The sequence below is a fragment of the Triplophysa rosa genome, linkage group LG11, assembly GCF_024868665.1.
Source record: "Triplophysa rosa linkage group LG11, Trosa_1v2, whole genome shotgun sequence".
NCBI classification, from domain to species: Eukaryota; Metazoa; Chordata; class Actinopteri; order Cypriniformes; family Nemacheilidae; genus Triplophysa; species Triplophysa rosa.
Window position 1 is genome coordinate 9587260 of NC_079900.1, and position 23744 is coordinate 9611003.

Here is a 23744-nt window from a genome sequence, read left to right on the forward strand (position 1 = left end):
CTGTTAGTGGAACTCTGGATAAGCAACAACTAGGCTTAAGCTGGGTGCACACTGTTGGATTTTTGCCGGACTGTGCTAAATGAGTCAGTACAGCCTTTTAAAAAGTAGACACATGCAAGTTTTATGTCATAGGTAGAATGTATCTGATGGCAAACATTTTCCAGTGTGCACCTGGCTTTAGCTTACCCAGGGCTAGGCAGTTTCCCAGCATAAGATGAATCTGAACTGTATTGAATTTGTATTATGGAACAGAACCAGCTGATGAGTCAGACTAACAAAAACTGGATTGTTTTATGGAGCAAGGCTTCTGATCACCTGGGGCCCGTTCTTCGTACCTCGCTAACTCAGTTAGCTGGATTTGATTTAAAACAGGATTAGATCGCGGCCATGTCGCAGTAAAATTGGCTTCATTCATACAAAAGCAAACATGTTGCGCAAGGTACAGGATTAATAGAAAGAGCTTTGCAAATTTAACATGTAATTAACGCAATGTTTTGCTTTTAGAACAATATATAATATATTTATATAATATAATATATTTAGAACAATTTTTATTTACTTTGAAAAGTGTTCAGTGAGGACCAAAATAAAATAAATTAATGAATAAATAAAATAGGGGTTTTTTTCTTGTGGAGGAGATATTTGCCATATTAATTTGTTGGACCTTCATATTAAATATATATAAAAGCACAGACAGTGCACATGTATATATATGATGCAGGGAATTTATAAAAATGCAGTCTGTCCTGCCATTTGCAGTATTTCAATCTCTTAAAACCCCAGCTTGTAACATTGTTTTTTCTACCAATAAATATTATATAAGGGAACTAAAGATTCTGCAGTCATGATCATGTCACGGAGCATTGTATGCATCTTGATTGATGTCATAGACTGCACCATAGGCCTCAGGTTAATTTCTGAAAATAAATTATAATATTTACAGGTAATATTAATTTAAATATTAGTAATGGTATTAAGCAAAAACGAATTGAATCAACAAGGAAGCTGACTGACTAAATCTCTTAGATGGTGTGTGACCTAATGTGCACCTACAGTATCACCAGCACTGAAGCAAAATGACCTGAATCTGCACGAGTCAACAGTCACATTTACGATAGGACTATGTTTGAAGACTCATTCCCTGACCCAAACCCGTCACACTGCAGCTCTAGCCAGGACAGGATCATGAAATGACCTTTGGGAAACTGATAGAAATTAAGGATTTAGAATATAGAGGAAAATAGAGGAGACCTGTGATGGAGGTGCAGCCTGATGATGATCCAAAAACCACTACACTTAGACTGAGCTTCATGAGATGTAACTTTTGGAATACCATTTCTTTATTATTCTTAAATAAAAAAAAACAACACAAACATGCTTAGGCCCACATGCATTTTATTTTTAATCTCCATTGATAATAGGCAGGTATCAGTGCCATCTTTTACCTGCAATAAGAGATATTAGGTCAGTAAACAATCTAGAAATCATTTCTAAATCTCCAGTTTTAGGTTTGTATTCTTTATATTGTTAAGGTCAATGTACTGAAGTTTTGGCTTTTTTGCATATATTCAACCTTTAAAGGCTTAAAAAAAGTTATACATGGATGCGCCTTGTGCCTTTCGTGGAGAGAAATCAATAATTCACAATACATTAAAAGCAATAAAATAGCACAGCAAAATTATATTTTCCCCATCTTTGTGCAGACTTGGCAGATGTATGCCTTTCAGATGGTGTGGACTCCTGCAACTGCTACGGAGTTTAAGAAATGGACAGTCCTCCAGACACTTTCCTCAGTATCCTATGCAGTGAACACTAATGGGTATAAACAGTCCTTGAGTTGTAAAAAAAAATCAGGGGGGATGGTGGATTGGATTTAACTTTGTTTAGGGACAGATCATTTGTGCTGATGACAGCGCATATGGTGGGAGACCAACGGTGTTCCCTTTTGATTATTGTTTAAGCACAAAGATAATTATTATATTATATTACTCTAAAACAACATGCATGCTATTGATATATTATATCAGATACTCCTGTCATTGATCTTGACCAAGGCACCTCAGAATTGGAGTTGGTCCCCAGGCTGGCATGGCTACCACTGCTCCTACATAGTTGGGGTAAATACAGAGGACACATTTTCCCACAGGGTGCAAATGCAACTTCATACATCTATTAAATGTTGAAACAAAACCTCACAAAACATTGTAAATGAACATGAGTCCTCTCAAGTCAAGTCCATTATAATTGAAGTGCAAGAACAAATGGATTAAACAAATGTACCATTTACAAAATCTGAAAATAATACATATAATACAAATACATAGCACCACCTGACATTTCTTAAACTTGAGGTGGCCAAACAAAAGACAAAAAAGGGGTTTTGTTAGAATGAGCAGACAGTCAAGTAGCCTACTGTCAAGTTAGGTTTTTTTTATAAAATAAGAGGGCAGTCACCTATGGGATCAGAATTGTTGCAATATTCTGAATAAATAAACTATGATCCGCAAATAAATATAGAGAGTTTCACAAACATTTTTTAAATCCACATATGCACAAAAAGCAAACCATAAATACATGTTAGACGTTCCACAAAAAGAAATGGAATTCACAAATAAATACAATGAGATTTGCAAATAAAAAATATTTACAACTTTATTTCAATGGCATTTATTTGTAGATCACTTTCTGCACATTTGGGGATCGCTTTCTGCACATTTGTAGATCGCTTTCTGTGCATTTGTGGATTTTGAAACATTTCTAACGTCAAGACGTGCACACAATCCACAAATAGGTGGACTCCGCCCACTATCTACGCAGGCCAATCGGGTAACTTCCGCTTTCGTTGTCCAATAGGGCACGTTCTAACTTCAGCCAATCACGTTTTGTTCTGCACTAAGATTCAGGGAGCTAACATGGCGGCTAGAGCCGGTCTAAAATGCGGGATATACTAAGAAATGTGAATGGCCTCTTCTTTATACTACTCAGTAATGATTGCTTGTGTTTCTATGCATTGTCCTTATGTTAGTAACAAACGACTGATATGTTTATGACTTGATAACAGCGTGCACGGACTGGGGTGGACAATCCCGGTGACTGAGGACTGATTTGGTCTGCTGCAAGCCAGCCGTTTTATTGTCTTTATGTACCAAAGTGATAAATTCCGATTTTGGCATTCGATAAAATATAATCTGTTTCCCAGATACTGCATGGGTAAACAGCTAGTTCGCGCCGCACACTCAGCGTGGCGTGGAGTTTCAAGGTGCGCAGCGTTTGCATTGCAATGCGCACTGCAGCTGTCGGTGTAGGCTACTACCAGTATAACGATGGCAGAATTAACGTGGGGGAAATCATCAGCACTGTAAATTTCTATGTCATTCATAATTCAAAATAAAACGTAATTTAATCAGTCATCTCTGTTTATCCCATTCCTGAATGATCTCTGCTGTGGTTAAACTGTTCTGTATACGGTCTTAACTCTTGCCACAACAAAGGATGTCGATCCTTTGAATATTTTCTTGTGCACACAATATATTCTCAAATTCACACAGCAACCCCAAAAGTAAACGATGTAGGCCTAGTAAAATGCGTGTTTTCGAACCTTACCATAGTAAATATTGGTATACAACTGCAGGTAATCAATTTACTGTAGTTAATAAAAAGGGTTGTGGCAGTGCTCTTATATAGCGTGTTATACGATATACGTCTCCATTTTTCCTGGTGCTAAATAAATCAATATTGTTGGGTTATAATTATGTATATATTGCTGCCTTTTAAATGACACATAGGACATCTTCAAAATACTGTTTATTTCATTTATTTATTGGCAAATAAAAAACAACGGGGGCAATAAGAACGCAAGGGAGGCAACACAACTTTTCTCTTCGATGAAAAAAGTATGAAGCACAATATGAAATTGCCAAATAAAAATGAATTGAAGCTAATTGTACAAATTAATGGGTTCTCCATACAAATGCACAAAAGGCACTGGATATTACATGGCATTTCAGTAAAGCCCTTTTCATACAGAGATCCCGGAAAATATGCGGAAGATGTGTCCCGGGATGACGGGATCGGTTGATTTTGGTTCATACTGCCAGTGAATTTCTGGAACCTGTGCGTGCTTTCACACACATCCTAAAGACATGTGACGTGTAATGTACTGTAATGTAGTCGGGAACGTAGCGCTGTCACGGTGAAGGAATTTTCCTTGCAGTGATATTGGCTTTTTTATAATTCAATAGCGTGGTTTGCTATATTATAACCGCATTCCTTCTATATTTAGTGCCAAATATCGCTTTTTGTGCATATGTGGATTTAAAAAATGTTTGTGAAACTCTCTATATTTATTTGCGGATCATAGTTTATTTATTCAGAATATTGCAACAATTCTGAACCCAGTCACCTAGCCCATATTCAATTAGAGAAATGTTTCCCCCAGAAAATGTGTTAGTTTTGTTAGTCTTTAGTTTCATGCAAGGAAAAGTAATGGCTTTCCTTGCACTTGCCATTTATATGTCGTAGAATGTTTGGCGAACGATGATAGATAGCGCGATGACATTCCACCACATGCCGCTGATCGGACATGACAGATTAACATGGCGGATAACGCTAATAAACATTTTTTTTTCTACTTAGGCTAGTTAAGGAGGCGGGCGTGTGTTGCTTAGGCGGCCGCTGTAAAGTGCTGTGGGAAACCCTGCAGTAAGATATTCCAGGTGAAACAGAAACCAAATCTAACATTAACTTTGTGAACGTAAAGTCTAACCTGACGTTAGCTAGCTAGCTGGCGTTAACTAACAAGAAAAAAAGCTCCAAACTAACTAACATCGTTAACTGTGTTGTTATCAGAATCAGAATCAGAATCAGAAGAGCTTTATTGCCAAGTGTGCTTGCACACACAAGGAATTTTCTTTGGTGTTGGAAGCTTCTAGTACAGACATTCAACACAATGACAATACAATATAATACGATTTACAGTCTAAAACATTCTAAATTGTGCATATATAAAATAAAGACTATTTTACAGAAAATGGGGGATAATAACATATAAGAGACATTGTACAGGGTAGTATATAGTAGAATAAACATATTAACAGATTGTATGTACACTTGTGCAAATGGATAATTTAGTAAGTAGAGGTAGTGTTATATACATGTATACATAAGATGTAGATATAATAAGGCACTATAGTGCACACTATAGGAGTAGTGGAAGTGGAATATTGCTCTTAAGGAGCAGTTATCTGTTTAGGAGGGAGATTGCCTGGGGGAAGAAGCTGCTTCTGTGTCTGGAAGTCCTGGTGTTTGGTGCTCTAAAGCGCCGGCCAGAGGGCAGCAGATCAAAGAGTTTGTGTGCTGGGTGTGTGGAGTCAATGATGATTTTTCTTGCCCTGTTTTTCACTCTGGAATCGTACAGGTCCTGAAGTGTGGGCAGAGGAGCACCAATAATTTTCTCAGCACTACGAACTGTCCGTTGTAGTCTTCGTAGGTCTGATTTGGTGGCCGAGCCATACCAAACAGTAATTGAAGTGCACAGAACAGATTCGATGACCACTGAGTAGAACTGGGTCAGTAGCTCCTGTGGTAGGTTGAACTTCCTCAATTGACGGAGGAAGTATAACCTCTGCTGGGCCTTCTTTACAATGGAGTCTATGTGGGACTCCCACTTCAGGTCCTGAGAGATGGTGGAGCCCAGGAACCTGAATGACTCCACAGTATCCACAGTGCTGTCCAGGATGGTGAGGGGAGGAAGTGATGGAGGGTTCCTTCTGAAATCCACTATCATCTCCACTGTCTTGAATGCATTCAGCTCTAGGTTGTTTTGACTACACCAGGCAGCCAGCTGAGCAACCTCCTTTCTGTAGGCAGATTCATCACCGTCTTGAATAAGGCCAATGACTGTGGTGTCATCTGCAAACTTCAGGAGTTTGACAGAAGGGTCTGTAGAGGTGCATTCGTTTGTGTAGAGTGAATATAGCAGTGGAGAAAGAACACATCCTTGAGGAGCTCCGGTGCTGATGGTACATGTGCTGGATTTAAATTTTCCCAACCTCACTAGCTGCTGCCTGTTCGACAGGAAGTTAATAATCCACTGACAGGTAGAGGTTGGCACAGAGAGCTGGGTAAGCTTGGGCAGGAGGAGGTCTGGGATTATGGTGTTGAAGGCCGAGCTGAAGTCTACAAACAGGATCCTGACGTAAGTCCCTGGTCTGTCTAGGTGTTGTAGGATGTAATGCAGTCCCATGTTTACTGCATCGTCCACAGACCTGTTTGCTCGGTAAGCAAACTGGAGGGGATCAAGAAGTGGTCTGGTGATGTCCTTCAGGTGGGCCAGTACAAGTCTCTCAAATGACTTCATGACCACAGATGTTAAAGCAACAGGCCTGTAGTCATTAAGTCCAGATATTTTGGGTTTCTTCTGTACAGGGATGATGGTGGAGCGTTTGAAGCATGAAGGGACTTCACACTGCTCCAAAGATCTGTTAAAAATATTAGTGAAGATGGGCGACAGCTGCTCCGCACAGACTTTCAGGCAGGAGGGTGAGACATTGTCTGGGCCTGGTGCTTTTCTGATCTTTTGTTTGCGGAAAAGCTGGCAAACATCCTCTTCGCAGATCTTAAGTGCAGGTTGAATGTCAAGAGGAGGTGTTAATGGTATAGCAGAGATAGGGTCAGGGCGGGTGTGAAGGGTGAGACTCTGCATTTCAAAACGACAATAGAAGTCGTTCAGGTCGTCAGCCAGTCGTTGATTACCCACAGACTGAGGGGATGATGGCTTGTAGTTGGTAATGTCTTTCAGGCCTTTCCACACCGATGCAGGGTCGTTGGCTGAAAACTGGTTCTTCAGCTTTTCAGAGTAGCTTCTCTTAGCTGCTCTTATCTCCTTTGTCAGTGTGTTTTTGGCCTGATTATACAAGACTTTGTCCCCACTTCTGTAAGCATCTTCTTTGGCCTGACGAAGCTGTCTCAGTTTCATTGTAAACCATGGTTTGTCATTGTTGTATGTTAAGCGAGTCCTGGTGGGAATACACATGTCCTCACAGAAGCTGATGTAGGATGTCACTGTGTCAGTTAACTCATCCAGATCAGTGGCTGCAGCTTCAAAGACACTCCAATCCGTGCAGTCGAAACAGGCTTGTAAGGCCCGCTCTGTTTCGCTGCTCCATCTCTTTGCTGTTCTTGCTACAGGCTTGGCAGATTTAAGCTTCTGTCTGTAGGTCGGAAGAAGATGAACCAGGCAATGATCAGAGAGACCCAGAGCTGCTCTGGGAACAGAGTGGTATGCATCCCGTATTGTGGTGTAACAGTGATCCAGAATGTTGCTGTCTCTGGTGGGGCATGTGATATGCTGCCTGTATTTTGGCAGCTCACGGGAGAGGTTTGCTCTGTTAAAGTCCCCAATAATAATAATAAGAGAATCCGGGTGTTGCTGCTCCGTGTCAGTGATGTAATCCGCCAGCTGTTGCAGCGCCGCGCTCGCACAAGCATGTGGAGGAATGTAAACATTCACGAGAATAAATGAGGAAAACTCGCGTGGCGAATAAAAAGGTTTGCAGTTGATAGAGAACGCTTCTAAGTACGAAAAGCACATCTTCTTCAGTGTTGTTATATCTCTGCACCAACCTTCGTTTATATAAAAACATAATCCACCACCACGTGTCTTCCCTGTTGACTCGGCAATGCGATCCGCTCTGAACAGCTGAAAACCCGGCAGATGTAACGCGCTGTCCGGTATGGTGTCATTGAGCCATGTTTCTGTGAAACACAGCGCAGCGGAGTTGGAAAAATCTTTGTTTGTCCTGGTGAGTAAGAGTATTTCGTCCGTTTTGTTGGTAAGGGAGCGGACATTCGCCAGGTGTATACTCGGCAGCGGGGTCCTAAATCCGCGTCGTCGGAGTCTGACGAGCGCACCCGCTCGCTTTCCCCGCTTGCGTCTTTTAGAGCGTTTGTACAGAGCTGCCGCTCCTCCGAGTAAAATGTCCAGTAAGACGTCTGAATTTTCAAAATTAGGGAAAAGATTGATAGAAGGGCATAGCTTAATGTTAAGCAATTCGTCCCTGGTAAAAGTGATTAAAGAAGAGTAGCTTAAAACAGGAAAAACAAACAAAAAAGACATAAGTACTAGAGCACTCCAAACCTCTGTTTGTATCGCCTCTGTCCAGAGATTCCGCCTTTGGTGACGTATCAAAAGTATTCCTGACTCTTGACTTACCTTCAGTGCTACTTCTTGCCCTCTTAAAGCCGAAGTCCCTCAGGTCAAGCTGTCCATGTCGCTTGGCCAGGATGCTGAAATCACCGGCACCTGCGCTGCTATGTCACTGACTGGTGTGACGTCAATTTAAAACAAATCGTCGTGTCATTATGTGCACGTTCCCCAACTCCACGGTATTTTAGCATATTCAATATTCGCAAAAACTAAATGTTGAAATAGTGGTAAATTACCACTGGTAATATTTACACATTCTTTAATAAAATAACAGGGGATGGGAAGGGGGATGATTTTGATCATCTTTAATTCAGAGGGGATGCCATCCCCCCTCATCCCCCATCAACTCGAGTACTGGGTATAAAACACGTTATTTTGTGGGGGGAAAACACCATCCCATTGCAATTAACCACTTTATTTATAAAAACAACTTTTATAAAAACAACTGATTATAAAAACAACTAAAAAACAACTTCAGTTTACAACTTTAAAATGTAATAAATATCTCTGAAAATAATCTGTCTGTGCATCGTTTGAAGTGTTCCTGACATTTTAAAAAAAGTTTTAAAATTTGTCATAATCTTCCAAAAATAATATGGACGTAACTATGTCTTTTGACGTAACAACCAGCCAATAGCAGCACTGCTGATCACTGGTTCTTCTATCGATATACTGTATGCTGCCTTTCCAAACAGTTTGTGAGCTTGCAATGATCCCAGACAATTTAATCCAGATATACTAATCATCAACAACAGGTGCTTTCGACGAACCAAATTATCCAGATCATGATTAGGCTATCTCGGATGTTTCATTTGATCTTGGATGTAGTAAGCAAGGTATGACGAATGGGCCCCAGGTTTGTCATTTGCCAAGGAAACATCTGATATCTTAAAAGGTGGTGCTGTCCAGTGCCATAGGTAAATACTTAAGATCTCTGCTGTGCTGTTACATATGTGTAATGATAATAGTGATAGTGAACTGACTATAATCACTTTCAGATGTTTAAATCTAAAGAACTTTATTTTCTGCATCATTATCCAACCATAAATTGAGAAGTACGTTTATGAGTATACACATTTTTGCATAGATATTCGTATGCACATATATAAATCCAAACATTTTATTGTTTAGTTGGAAAAAATATCAAAGTTCAAAAATACAAAACTATCACACAAATAGGGAGAGTCTCAATACTTACATTTTACAAGATGTAAGAAACAAGTTTGTGAGGAATAATGTGAAAGAAAATTAGAAACAGGCAGTAAATGCCGCAACTGGTCCATTCACAGAAGTACTTAATGTTGTGCAGATAAAATTTAGTTCAAAAAATTAAAAGCTATTTCAGATGCTTCCAATCCGAAAGGTCAAAGAAAGTAGTCTGCCACTGGTTTCTTTGAGGGGATGCCTCTGGTTTCCTGAGGAGCAGCTTCAAATATGATAAACTCCCTCTGGAGATGTTCATCAAGTTCCAAAATGGCTGCCACATTACCACACCTAAGAAAATAATAATAATGTAATGACAAAAATACCTGGGTAGACATCAATTTCTGTAAAATATGTGCATATTCACATGTAAATTGCCATTTTCACGCACAAATGTTGTGTGACCAAATAAAGACTAAAAATTAACCCACCTATAACAGTAATTGGGAGCAGACCACACTGTCAACACGGTCTCATTGAAATGCCACTTGTAGCCCTCCATAACCAGCTGATGAGCTCTGCAGATCATGCTGATATCATTGGCTGCATTAAACTGTGCTACCACATCACTACCAAACAGATACCCAGCTCCACGTGGACTTACACCCCACCCTGTGGTGTCTAGACAAAAAAAAATCTTAGCTTTGTATGACAATATTTTATATGTCTCAACAAGTAGATTATTACTAGAGATCATATGCATACATATGTTTATTAAGAATGACAAAAAAAGTGAGTCTCACCCTCTGGGTCAGACCACAGTAGGTCACACATGGGTCCATCATGAGGTACTTCTTGTTTTCGGTCAATGGTCCTGATCTGATCCAAAGTTTGAATGGATGGGGAAAGGCCACCATGCACACAGAATACCTAGGAATAAAAACTCAGGTTAGTACTTCCAAAGTTTATACCATTAATAAATTAAAGTAGACATGAACTGAAAAACAAGAGAACTCACCTTGCCATCAACAATGGCAGAGAGAGACAGGTAGTCAAAGATCTCTGTGCAGTACCTCCATACTGTAACAGAGCCATATTTTCTAAGACATTCGTCATAAAAGCCATAGACTTGGGTGATCTGCCTTGACTCGTGATTCCCTCTTATTAGTGTTATCCGGTCAGGGTATCGCACCTGAAAGTATTTATATAAAAGACTGAGAATAAGGGAAACAACGTTGACTTAAATTTATTTTAGTAGTGCAAGATTATCTCTGATTCTCTATTGTCCAAGGGCTGTAGCCAGATAAAAACAAATCAGTTCTGCACCTTTAATGCTAGCAGCAATAGAAACGTCTCCACACTGTAGAAGCCTCTGTCCACAAAGTCTCCCATGAAGAGGTAGTTTGTCTCTGGAACTTCACCTCCCACCTGCAGAAACAGATGATGATATTCAGGGAATACAGTTCAATGTAATGTTTTCTAAATGTTAGTCTTTCTGGCCCCACAAATGCAAGTTGTAATGTACTGTACATGACTTCACTTACCCTGAAAAGCTCTTTTAGATCGTAGAACTGGCCATGTATATCACCACATACCTGCAAAGCACCAAACAAAATTGTGGGTTGGTTTTAAAATAACACAACCCTATAAAACACAGCATGGAAATAAGTGGATAGCTTTATATAAAAATACTCACTGTGACTGGGGAATCTACCCTCTGAACATTACTCTCTTCAACCAGGATCTCCCTATAATGGAGACAAATACACAATAACCACTATTAACAATACCCATGGGTTATGCATAGCTATTCTGTGAAAATGTAAAGCCAAAAAACCTTCATAATGGGGTAGCTTTAATCTCGAATGACTAAGGATCAAGTATTATCAGTATTACCTTGCTTTGGCACATAATGCCTTGACTTCATTTTCCTTGATAAGTTCACAGCGTCTGAGTTGCTCGATCTGTCTGTCCAGGTCAATGACGTCCCCCATGATGACACACATGCATACACTTCACAACAATACTCCTCAATGTGAGGCTGATGCCAACCCCTCTCACTGGCTTTGCTAGTCTCACAGAGACCACACACTCTCACTCATTCATTCATTCATTCATTCATGCATTCACTCTCCCAAGAAATGAAAAGGCTACGAGGTCGTGCACATGCTTACACACACCAAGATGGTTCCCAAAAATGTCTAGACAAATAAAAAACTGCAAAAGAAGGGAACAACAAACTTTAAATGATCACAAAATAAAAATAGTTAAAAATAAGAATTAAATACAACATACATCTAGGATCACTGTATCATGGTTGGTTTACGAATGTACGGAGTTCTGTAACGTTACATACCAAACATTAAGGTAACATGAAATCAGGTAAATTTAGCCAAGTCTTAGGCGCAAGTAAATCACCAATTTAACGAACTTTGTTAACTTGAGCAAATGATGAATATAATACGACGTCATTGCAAAACGAGCATATTTCATGCATTTAAATGGCTGACAGACTTTTAAAAGGTGTACAAACAAAGCGGTTAGCACAGTTGCTAATCATGCTGCGCTGGGTTTGCTCGAGTCTCATGAGAGTACGTCTAATTTCAGGATTATGGTTCATATATTGAAATCTATTTGTAAATGCATATAAGATACCTTGCACTTTATACGTAATTCTTTTGGGCATCGGCTGCTTCTTTTGTAGATGGTAAATTGAAAAGGCGCCGGCCTGCAAGTGTGAACACAGACGCATACAAACGGATGGGAAGCTTCTTGTTCTTCTTCGTTTTGCGTTTATGGCGGGTGGCAAACAAACATTCGGTGCATTCCCGCCACCTACTGGGCTGGAGTGTGGACCGTTGATGGGTGGTTACACAGAGAGATTATTTAAAGTGATTATCAAAAATGCTAATACAAATAATTAGAAACAAAGAAAAGAAAGAAAGGAAAAAACAGCACCTCAATTCTATTAAACAAATCTATCTTCCTTAAGAATCTCATTAGAGTGCGGCTGATAGGCAGTTCTCGCTTGCTTTCAAAATAAGGGTTCCCAGAGCCCGTCTGCATTTTTCCACACCGTTAACTGTTCTTAATACAAAAAATCTCGAACTTTGATCATTTGCATTGAAACTTTAACCTAGTCGGTTTAATTTCAAGATATTGCCGTTTTTGACAGTCTGAGTATTTATTAAAAGATCACGTTAATCAAGAGACATTGTGGAACATACCACAATGTTAACATTAATGTACATAAATAAGTCAAAGAGGAGCATATCTTTTTTATTTTATAATTTTCTGTATATAATTTTTTTTTCCATTTATTTCCTTATTTTCCATTATTATGTCTACACTTTTTTCATGTTTTGTTGTAGACTTTAAATTCATTGACTTTGATTTGATCACCGAACCAAAAAAGTCAAGTTGACGGAAAGCAAGTAAACATCACAGAAAGCACGGTACTATTTTGAAATCCAATGTTGTCCGAAAACGCTCTTTTCCTGCTTCAGCGTCTATGACGACACGAGCTGTGATTGGTGGAACCGGCGCGGCGAAAGACCGACGATATTTGGCGCCATTTGCAGAAAACAATTCAACTCAACAGAAACGTACATTATTACAGAATATGGACTTTGAATAAACTCCTCCAATGAACGTTTGATTACCAAAAGAATATTTTTAAGTAAGTCGGGTTTTGATGTTTGGCTAATGCAACGTGTTATGCTTGTTTTGGCATGTGTGTCGATGTTTAGGAAATGTGTTGTTAGATAGTATTTGCTAAACACCATTGTTCTGCTCAGATAGGTTTTAATTCGCTGTCCACTTTTTACTTTGAAAGTTGTCGGATTATGTTGCAACGCATCCCCGAAGGAAACACAAGAATAGGTGAGTGCCTGAATGAGTTCCTTACCTTTTCTCTTACATTGTGCAAACACGCCTGGTCCAATGTAAACATGAAAATATAACCATGAATTACGTGACTATTTTTGTGCTTATTTATACTCTAAACTTGTTTTTTTATCTGATGCCTCAAGGTTTTTAGGGGTAAAACGATGACTGGGGCTGTTGCTATGGCAGCTGTCATGGAGGATTTTGAGAGTCAGGTATTTGTCATTGTCATTTCGCTCATATAGCAATGCATTGTATGCAAGTTATTTGAAGGAGGTGAATTATTTTTGACACTTTGCTTATTTTGATCTTTGCCTCCAGCCATGCAAGGAATTAAGGAAAGATGCAGTAGCACCACCTGTCAAGACTATTGCAAGTTACTTTGCGCCCAAGCCGGTGGAAAAACCCTTCTCGCCACCACGAACCAACAACATTATGGACTACTTTAAGAGGACCTCACCTGCTCAAGAAATAAAAAGCTGCTCTCAGGTAGCTAAAGAGAATTCCCTGCAACCTTCAGAGCAAGTTGGTGGACATGGAATTCCCGGCAAGCCTTTACGATCGAAAGGTCTGAAGCGAACCAGGAGGACCAAGGAGATGAAGAAGTCCAAAGATGAGGATGAGAAAGTGGCTGCCACCGACGATGTTATCTTGATAGATGACCGTAAAGACTCTGCTATAAAGGAAAGTACCAAGGGTTGTGATGCTTCTGCCCTTCAGGATAAAACTGGACATGATGTCTCTTCAGATAAAGAATCAGGTATAAGGAAAATTCCGGCAAAGACTGATCCAAACGCCACAAAAGATTCAGTAGAAAGCTCTGAACAAAAGTACCTATTAAACCAAAACAGGAAGAAAGATTGTGGGAATCCTGCTCCTGAAGCTCTTGAGGAGGAGAAGGGTAAAAACAAGAAATCTGGCTTGAGAAGAAACCGAAAGGCAAAGAGTGGCTGTGAAGAGGCAAAGCATTGTGCAGGTAGTGTTCAGGATTCTGATCAGCCTATATGTGATGCAAAACCTGAGGGATGTGCGGATAAGATATCCACTCATAGTACCAGCACTGTCACAATATCATTTGAAGACTTTGTGTTTAATGAGAGCCAAAAGCAGGTTGAGGGAAACGCCGTTTCCAGTTCTGACTGCGTTGTTCCTGAGGCATCAGCTATAATTAATCTCTGTAATGATAAGATTACAGAGGAACAACAAGATGAAGTTGTTCCTCTACAGGTCTCTCCTCGAACTCTCACGGTCCAGGCTGAGGTGCATTCCATTTCCCCCAAACATGAGTTGGTCAAGGTTGCCAAGGATTTAAAAGTGGCAAGGATTTTTAGTAGAAACAGAAAAAGTCAAGCAAAAGAGGACAAAACTTTGGCTATTCTTAACCCAGAAGTTAAACAAGATGTAGTGCCTGACCGCAAAAAGAAATCTAATGTTGTTCTTCTTGAAGAAGATTTGGTACTTGATGTATTGGAGTCTTCCCCCAATCCGAAAAGCACTGAGGCAGAGAGAAAACAGTTTATGAATGCTTTCAAACAACCTAGCCTTGATGGGTTTAAAAGCAAACCCAACAAAGGCCAAAGCAAACAGAACCAGGCTCAAGAGACAGTTCCTGAGGCAGTGGAAAAGGAGCAAGAAGACACATCTCTGGAGAACAAACCTGTGACCAGCTCCGAGCAGAATGAAGAACAGAAAAACTGTTCTGGCGAAAAAAATAAGCGACTTAGGAAGGCAGGGAAAAAGAGACCAGCTAAGATGGATAAAGAGGTACCAGTTGAGACTGATAAACCCAAGGAACTTATCAAAGAGATGGAGGATGAAAAGGAAAGTAGCCCAGCTGATGATGAAAGCAACAAACAGACTGTCAGAGAGCTGAGGAGGTCAACCAGAGATCTTTCACATAAGCAGTCTGCCGCTGAGCTCAACACAAATTCAACGTCCCGGAACAGAAGGCAAACAAGTAAAGTGAAGGATGATGTGACTCATACACCCTCCCTGGTCTCAACTCCAAAGGTTCAAAGGCACAAAAAGGGCATTTATAGAGCGGAAATGCTGTGCCCACCAGATATGAAAGGCAGCCCCATCAGGTAAAATTCTGCAGTCTCCCTGAAATGTTTCTTTTGTGTTTCATTGTCTCATGTAATTCACTTTTATCTGCTTACAGGATGATAATCACCAGAGTGTTTCCATCATCTGCCACTAAAGCTGGAGACTTTGAAATATCAAGCCCTCTCTCATCACGGGTAAGTAACACTTTTTGTGATGGAAAGAAGATTTATTTTTATTTTGTAATCCACAGACAATACCCGGTTAAAATTACTTGCTCAAAATGTTTCCTAGGAACTGAATGCATATAAGAAAAGAAAACAAGCTAAGAAGCTGGTGGAGAAAGCCAAAGCCCTCCAGCAAAGCAAAAAGGACACTACTAAGAAGGAAACTCTACGACGCTCTACAAGAAGTGTAAATTACTGTGAGAATGAGGTATGAAATCACACGTGTCTTGTGTACACTGCTGTTAATCTAGAAAGCTGTTCTCCCATTCCATTCATGAAAGTGATGCTCACTTTTGCTTTATTCTCAGGACTCTGTTGTATTTTTGGATGAAAGTAAAAGCACTCCAGTCACTACACAGGAAAGTGGCAAAAGCCAGAAGCTTCGTAGTTTAAATGAGGTTTTGGGTAAAGGTACATCTCAGAGCAAAGCTTGCAAGACACCTACAGGTGAATGACGTTTTGGCTAATAAGAAAATTATCAAGTCAACAGTACATTAAAGATGTGTGGAAAAAGATGCTAGATGTTTTTTTGTTTTTTTTAGGTGGTAAACCGGCCCCTCTGTGTATTGAGAAAAAGGCTCAGAGACTGTCAACTGTCATCTCTATCTTTGACGACAGCAGGTATTATAATAATAATAAATAACAGCCGACAAATCTTTTGTCCACAAATTATATCTGCAGTTTTAAAATGTTTTAATAAATGCATAAACGTCTTCAAACTTTACCCTGTCAGTCAAGAGGCATCTGAGGCCTCACAGGATGATGAACAGTTCAGAGCAAAGATAGAGTTTTTGAAGAGTGGCCTTCCAGAGTCTTTCAAAAAGCAGATTGCAAAGACCGCAGCCAGTCGAGAGACTTACAGTCAGGCCTGTGCTTCATTTCTAACAGTGGTTCATGTCCAACAGAGGGCTGCAGGTAAGATTCAAGGTTTCATTCTTATTTTAAGTTGTAAGTTTGTGTGGGTTTGAGATTGTTGTACTCTATATTTGAACATTTATAAATTTCTATTTTCTCATCAGATTGTTCTATCTGGAACCTCCAGTGGCCTACAAATCCCTTCCTGGTGTGTTTAAAGGAGTCTTATGATTTGCCATCTATACCACTGATGTCTGTGGAGAGGTCCTTGAGTTATACTACAGTTCCTGCTAAGAAAACATTTGACCAGCGGGTTTGTAGCCTGTTTATGTTGTTTTGAAGGTTAACATTTGCTTTTGTGTATTTTTTTTATCAAATATATTGAAACTTGTTTAAGTATGTTTTTTTACCTGTGTCACATTTAGGTTTCTTTTTGTTGGAAAGAGATGCCCGAGTCTGTCAGACAGCAACTTTTGGAGGAGATAAAGTTTTCCAATCCCCCTTTTCCTCACCAAAGGTTATTTATGCGTTTTGTTAAGAGACGTGAAGACTACAAGCTCCAGGCCTCAGCCCTAGGTAAGTGAAGAACACATTCAAAAATGTTGCCCATATTAACAAAAGATTGCTTATCACTTGAATATTTTATAGATTTTTCTTATGAGTGAGTGCCTGCATGTTTACTGAATGCATTGTGATTCCTTGTAGATCCTGTAGGCCAGGCTAAACCGTTCTGTCCCTCCGAGTCATCTAATGGCATCGGAAGGAAACGGAAGCGTGTAGATGAAGGAGAGGGAACGGGCAAAGTGGGGAAAAAAACAAAGTCCAGTCACACAGATGAAGAGCACATCTTCATTGACTCGCCAGACAGCTCTGCATCTCGCGCATCACCGGATGTTACTGAACCGCTGCTTTCTAGAAGAAGTCGAAGAGGTCGATTACAGCGACAGAAGCAGAATAAAGAAGCCAAGCCTGCAAAGGTGACATCGCCCGTGAGGAACCAGAGTGTCTCCCCAGGAGCTGTCGGCACAGAAGGTGACAAATTAGTTTAAAGAGAAAAGACAGTTGTCATTTCAGTCAAGTGTGAACTGTTAGCAACCTTAAAACAATCTTTAGATAGTTTGTTTGTTTTCTAAAGGAATATCTTATACATGTTTGGTTTTGTAGATGCAGTAAAGGAGGATGTGCTTTGGACAGAGAAATATCAGCCACAGCATTCCTGTGATGTAATTGGAAATATGGAATCCGTCCGGAAGCTACACAGGTCTTGCCTTAAAATGAATACCATTGTTATTGTTATAAACGTTTACTCCAAAATTCCAATTAACTAATAAACATGTTTGTTTAATGTTTTGCTTTCAGCTGGCTAAAAGAGTGGAAACTGAGAGCTGACCGAGAGGAGAAGAGAAAGCAGCAAGATGATGATGCTAACGGTACAAAGTTTAATGTGTAGCAGCACATTTGTAGAGTTGCTATACACAACACATTCAGAAAGCATGAGGCAGTCCTAACCATCCAGTTGTGTGTGTATCCAGAGTCCTGGCTCATGGGTGAGGGATTGGAGGAGATGGAAGATCTTCTGTGTAACACGCTGCTTATCACTGGACCCACTGGTGTGGGCAAGACTGCTGCAGTCTATGCCTGTGCTCAAGAGCTGGGCTTCAAGGTCTGATACATCAAGTCTAGCGTTACTACATTTGAGACTACAATCTTCCAAAAAGTGGTATGTTACTCAAGCAGCCTGTTCTCTCTCTCAAGGTTTTTGAGGTGAACTCCTCTTCTCAAAGAAGTGGCCGCCAGATCTTGTCACAGCTGAAGGAAGCCACTCAGTCCCACCAAGTGGACATCCAGGGTGTCAACTCCCAAAAACCATCCTACTTCAGCAATTATAGCAGCACAAGCATCAACACCAAACCTGGAGCCTCTCCAAGTAATTGCTCCTCCTACTTTTTAACACAGGGGTCTAATCCTCTGGAGATTTTAGATACAACCCTGATCTGAACCAGAGAATTAAAAAAATTCAAAGTTGTAGATAAACAAAGTTGTAGATCTTTTTATGTTTTATTAGGTAGAAAATGTGTGGTGTGAATTTTTGCCTCATTGCTCTTTGAATCACAGGAAAGGTAAACTCGCCCAGAAGGGTTGTATCATCCCCCAGGAAGCCTCCTCAGTCTCCTCAAAGTAATCCATTGAGGAGAGGAGGATTAGCCCCTACATCTCTGGCCAGTTTCTTTAAAGCAGGTGCAAGACCTGCCAGCAAAGAAGCAAACAACCAGGACAAGAAAGCACAAACTGGTAACAATAGTAATTTAGATTTATCGGGTAATACGAAAATGTTTAAAGGCTTTATTTTAATCTTTTGAGGTTCGTGCAATGTTTCTTTTATTAGGGTTAAAAACATGTCCAAAGAAGGAGACCGTCAAAAAAGGCACAGAGGGTTCTTGTCCTACACCAGCGAGCACTAAGATCTCTGCTGAAGACCAGGGCAAGAGGGCTGCCACATCCCTCATTTTATTCGAGGAGGTGGACATCATTTTCGACGAAGACACTGGGTTCCTGGCTGCAATAAAAACCTTCAATGCCACGACCAAGAGACCAGTCATTTTGACAACCAGCGGTAAGTGTAGTTGCTATAAATGACAGGATAAGTTTGTAAAAAATGAATCCGTTATCATGAGACCTTTGCTTTTTCTTGCAGATCTGACTTTCGGTGCTACTTTTGATGGGTACTTTGAAGAGATCCATTTTAAAGCTCCTTCAGTGGTAAATTTCTTTCTCTTTAGAAGAGAGCATGTTGTCACGTCTTGTTTATGGTGGTCTAATCTGTGGGCTTTTTCAGGCAGATGTGTCCAGTTACCTGCAGCTGCTGTGTCTGGCAGAAAACATGAGAACAGATGTTAGGGATGTATCCTCTCTGCTGGACTGGAACAGGTGTGATATTCGTCAAAGCCTCCTGCACCTGCAGTTCTGGGCCTGCAGTGGTGGTGGAAAGCAGATTCAAAAGCCTCTACCTACCTCAGGTAAACACATTTTATGCGTAAAGAGAACTCTAAGAAAAGCTGCTATATAGCACTAAAAGTGGTTCTTGGCTCGTAATCAAAGGGGAACCCCTTTTAGTATATAGCAGATTTTTTTTGTGTATTCGGCTGTCTAAATTATCTTAATTATGCAAATACACAATACAAATATACATAAAGTGCATCTCATTTCACCCCATAGATGTCATATGTAATGTTCAGAGTGACAGTCATCAGTCTGTGAAAAGTGAGGATCTGTGTGGGGATGGTTTACCACCCTGCCACAGTGCTTGCACAGAAAGTTTGTTGGGGATCTGGAATTTGGAAACAGAAAATGTTGAAGAATTGTTGCTTAAGGTAGGTGTTTTTGTCTTTATAATAAACATATCCATGGTTCCATAGACGTGTATAACGTAACATTTTAATATAAATCTATCTATTGAGGTTGTTTGAGATACCAGGGCACTTAAAGGAACAGTTCACCCAAAAATAAATATTCTGTCATCATTTACTCACCCCTCGACTTGAGTTGTTCCAAATAGGCCATCATTGACTACCATAGTAGGAAAAACTGCTTTATAAATTTCTTTGTTCTGTTGAACACAAAAGAAGATATTTTGAAGAATGTAGGAAGCAAACAGTTCTGGGGCACTTTGGACTACCATTGTCATTTTTCCAACGATGATAGTTAATAGTGGCAAAGAACTGTTTGGTTACAAACTTTATTTTTGGGTGAACTGTCCCTTTAAATGTATTAAAATTGAAATATGTTCATTTCAAGAATTGGTTCTTGATCAATCAATTCCTGTTTTACAGAACGAGTCTTCAGTACTTGAAAGCATTAAATGCTGGGATCTTCTCTCAGAGGTCCACAGAAGGGGGGTAAATCTTCTTTATTCAAATATGGAGAGTCTTCTACCTCTGCCCACCCATCCCTTACTGCCATCCACCATCAGATCACAACCAGCACCAAACACACAACCTCAACCTGAGCACTTACCCCAGACTGTGAGACCAGATGTTCTGGAAGAGCGCTCTGATGACTGTAGTCCTCTAAAAGTGTCCTCCAGAATGAAGGGGAGAAAGAAGCTTGGCATGGGCAATAAAGGCGTTTTCCATTCCGACTCGGATTCAGATGACTTCCTCTCTCTGTCGAAACCCAGCAGAGCTTTTGTTCAAAAGACTAAGAAAAAACAAGCAGATCAGTCTTTGTCACACGTGTCTGAAGGTGTTCCAGTGAAACAGAGGCGCGCTGTGTTATCTGAAGCTGAGAGAAAGAAGAGCGAGCCAGTGTTGCAGTGTTTAGGCAGCTTAGCAGAGTACATGGACCATATGTCCTTTCTGGACTCGTCGCTTCATTGCCAGCCCTTGCAGACGGAGGGATCCTGCAGACCACAGGACTTTTGCTGGACCGGTGCAGAGGTCAAAAGTGGGATGACCGATGATGTTCGGTTAGAGTGTGGAAGTCAGGTGAATGGGGTGAGTGGAGAGGAAATCCATGCTGTGCTCGGGCATTTGAGCTTTAGACGGTGCAGGGCTGCTGTCTCTAAAGCATGGGATAAAGCACAGAAACTGGAAGAGGACATCAGAAGAGAGGCAGAGGTAGAGCTCAGCCTTCCTGTGGCTCCACACAGGCAAAGTTTCAGCCTTGCTCAAACCACACCCTGCGAAGCAAGGTGAGAATACAGCTTCACTGTAGTTATTTCCTAGAGACCTGGTTCATCGTAGAGACCAATTGGCTTATTTATACTCAACCTGGGGTCTTTTAAGTGATAGTTCACCCAAAAACGGAAATTCTGTCATAAGTTTCTCACCGTCTTGTATTTTTAAACCTGTATGACTTATTTTCATCCGCAGAACACAAAAAATACATTTTGAAGAATGTTGTTAACTGGCCCCCATTCACTTGCATTGGTTTCTGCGTCCATAAAATAGAAGTCATTGGGTGCCGCTGATGTTCGGTTACCAGCTTTCTTCAAAATAGCTTATTTTGTCTTTTGCGGAACAAAGTCAAACAGGTTTGAAATGACTAGAGGGCTTGTTTTCAATTCTTCTTCATAACATCATGATGACAGCCAACATTTAAATGATTAGTAAGATGAGTTTATCATGTTTGGTGCAGGGTGATGGAGAGGAGAAGTGAGGTGATGCGGTCAGTGCTGTCCAGCAGATCGGCTGGAGTTCTGGGGAACCGAACAGCCGTTTCCCTGGACTACATGCCCTCTCTACGTGCCATCTGTAAGTCAGAGAGACTGAAGGAGCAGGGGAAGATCAAACGCAGGTGAGATTTCGAAACCACATTTACAAACCATCTGCAATGCATATGGCTTACATGCAGATATGGCTGCTGTCCTTCTGAAACCTCGTATCTCCATATTTCGTGATTTTTACTTTTTGCCATAAATAATTATTATTAGTCACCATTTATATCAAACCAATAAAGTGTTAAAGGGACAGTTCACCCAAAACTGAAAATTCTGTCATCATTTACTTGCCATCAGAATGTTCCAAACCTGTATAAATTTCTTTGTTCTGCTAGACCAAAAAAGATATTTGGAATAATGTCAGTAACCAAACAGATCAGAATACTGTGGGAGTTTATAGTGGATGAGATCTGTTTGGTTACTACTTATTCTTCCAAATATGAAAAATTACATGACTGCTTTATTATGAAGGCATAATTTGTTTTCTGAGCAGAATCAGACTTGAAATGTCCACTAGGTGGGGCACTAACAAGGTTATTCAAACCTGCATTGTGCTATATGTACTGGCACATTGAGGCAGAAGAATTCCGTTTTGAAATCGAAAAAATTAGTAAATCATGCATGATAACAATAATGACAGTTTTATCAAACAGCTCAGTTTTTTTATTAGTCTCCTAGTTTATTTGGAATAAAAAACTGACATAGATATGTATCTACTTCCATGCATAAATGCATGTTTTCTGACACAAACCTTTTTCATGTCTAAAATAATCTACTTATAGGAATACGTGTACATTTGTTTACCTTAGACAGGTTTCACAGACCTAAACGGCATTCCATTGCTAGCTGATTTTAAATAGTTGACTCCACATTCTTTTACAAACCAACAAGAAATGGGCACACCCATGTTGCGAACAGAGGTCCTGCTCTATATATATATCTACAGTCTGCTCTTTGTTAGAACCCCTGTAGAAGTGAAATCACTTCCAGTTATTCAGATTCCACACAGTTAAAACACTGATGAGGAAACACCATCTGCACAATGGGCACATTTCAGATTAGAAACAGCATTTGGGGTTAAGTTGAAAGAGTCACTAAAAAGATACTGCTTTGTGGTTGTAAACTAAATATGGTCAAAGTGCACTGCACTACATGCAATGCATTGAAGGGACAGGATGTGGGTTTGCAAAGCTTAAATATAGAAGAGGTCAGAAATGACTGATGGTGGATTAGTCCTTTTCTAAACGTATTTCTTTATGCTTGCACATCTATGACCGTGGAGTGTTTATATTTAATGTCAAAATTGAATGTGTCATGTTTTCTCTTTTTCAGATTCTTGCACTATTTGGATAGTATTCACTTCACTCTTCCTAAAAGCACCATGGAGTGTCTGGCCTCAGAGTTTCCTTAAATTACACACCTCTTTAAGCGGCCAGTTAAGGACTGCTGGTTAATATACATTTGTACAGTAATATATACTCCGATGAAGTGTGTGGTTTTATGTTGTCTTGTGGACATTTGTACTTTTTTTTAATAAATTTGCTGTGGCTCGTTATAAAGATAATCGTTTTGTCATTTTCAGAATGTTTTAAGTAATAAATTTGCTATTTGCCAGCAAGCATTTTGGTCTGTGAAGCTGAAAAACATAATGGTCCTATGAAAATGTGGACTTGGGTGCCCTGTATATTTCATCACTTTATGTGGTTCAAAAGACATGGAGCTTACATTGGTTTTGATCATTGGTGTAAATGCAACTACAAGTCATGAATCCAGTTTTTCACTTACAAAGTCTTTTAAATTGTGCAGTTTTCATTTGAGTCCTGGACATTATACAGTATATACTGTACATAAACATTTTATAACCTAGTCAAACGCACTTTTCAACATAACGTTCTTTTTTTGTATGTGATAACAGGGTGAACAATGAAGTTTAACACTTGTTGCAAATTTATGGTAGCACTTTATTTTACAGTCCTGTTCTATATGTACTTAGTATGTGCTTAATCTTTAGGTGCTAGCCCAAACCCATATTAAGTACTTACTGTATAGTAAATGCATGTATTGTTAAAAAAAAAAGTGCAACCAAATTTATCTCACTGCTAAAGTCTATGTGTCACTTATTACTATTACTATGAAGTGAATTGTAACCCGTTGCGAAAGTCGTCAT

The 23744-nt window shown here is 39.9% G+C and overlaps 2 protein-coding genes across 5 annotated transcripts; one reads left to right on the top strand and one right to left on the bottom strand.

Moving 5' to 3' along the window:
* Positions 1–8728: 8728 nt before the first annotated feature.
* On the bottom strand, positions 8729–12124 carry ppp4ca (protein phosphatase 4, catalytic subunit a). Of its 2 annotated transcripts, XM_057345708.1 has the most exons (9): positions 12005–12124; positions 11246–11566; positions 11046–11097; positions 10894–10944; positions 10676–10777; positions 10368–10541; positions 10153–10279; positions 9841–10030; positions 8729–9700 (listed from the first exon to the last, which is right to left on the bottom strand). In XM_057345708.1, the coding sequence occupies exons 2-9, from the start codon at positions 11353–11355 to the stop codon at positions 9571–9573; spliced, it is 936 nt and encodes a 311-aa protein (XP_057201691.1). In that variant the 5' UTR covers positions 11356–11566; positions 12005–12124; the 3' UTR covers positions 8729–9570. The 2 variants fall into 2 exon arrangements, with proteins under 2 accessions (XP_057201691.1, XP_057201690.1); XM_057345707.1 differs by having other exon boundaries at positions 11246–12105.
* Positions 12125–12314: 190 nt separating this feature from the next.
* atad5a (ATPase family AAA domain containing 5a) lies at positions 12315–23542 on the top strand. Of its 3 annotated transcripts, none has more exons than XM_057345706.1 (24): positions 12315–13028; positions 13147–13231; positions 13381–13449; positions 13556–15318; positions 15396–15474; positions 15572–15712; positions 15813–15951; positions 16047–16125; positions 16238–16419; positions 16524–16672; positions 16785–16935; positions 17065–17391; positions 17524–17620; positions 17719–17789; positions 17892–18022; positions 18115–18286; positions 18475–18651; positions 18746–18973; positions 19055–19119; positions 19196–19376; positions 19576–19730; positions 20190–21049; positions 21496–21654; positions 22910–23542. In XM_057345706.1, exons 3-24 carry the CDS (start codon positions 13399–13401, stop codon positions 22986–22988), a joined length of 5436 nt encoding a protein of 1811 aa, XP_057201689.1. In that variant the 5' UTR covers positions 12315–13028; positions 13147–13231; positions 13381–13398; the 3' UTR covers positions 22989–23542. The 3 variants fall into 3 exon arrangements, with proteins under 3 accessions (XP_057201689.1, XP_057201688.1, XP_057201687.1); XM_057345705.1 differs by having other exon boundaries at positions 13151–13231; XM_057345704.1 differs by having other exon boundaries at positions 13185–13231.
* The last annotated feature ends 202 nt before the right edge of the window (positions 23543–23744 follow it).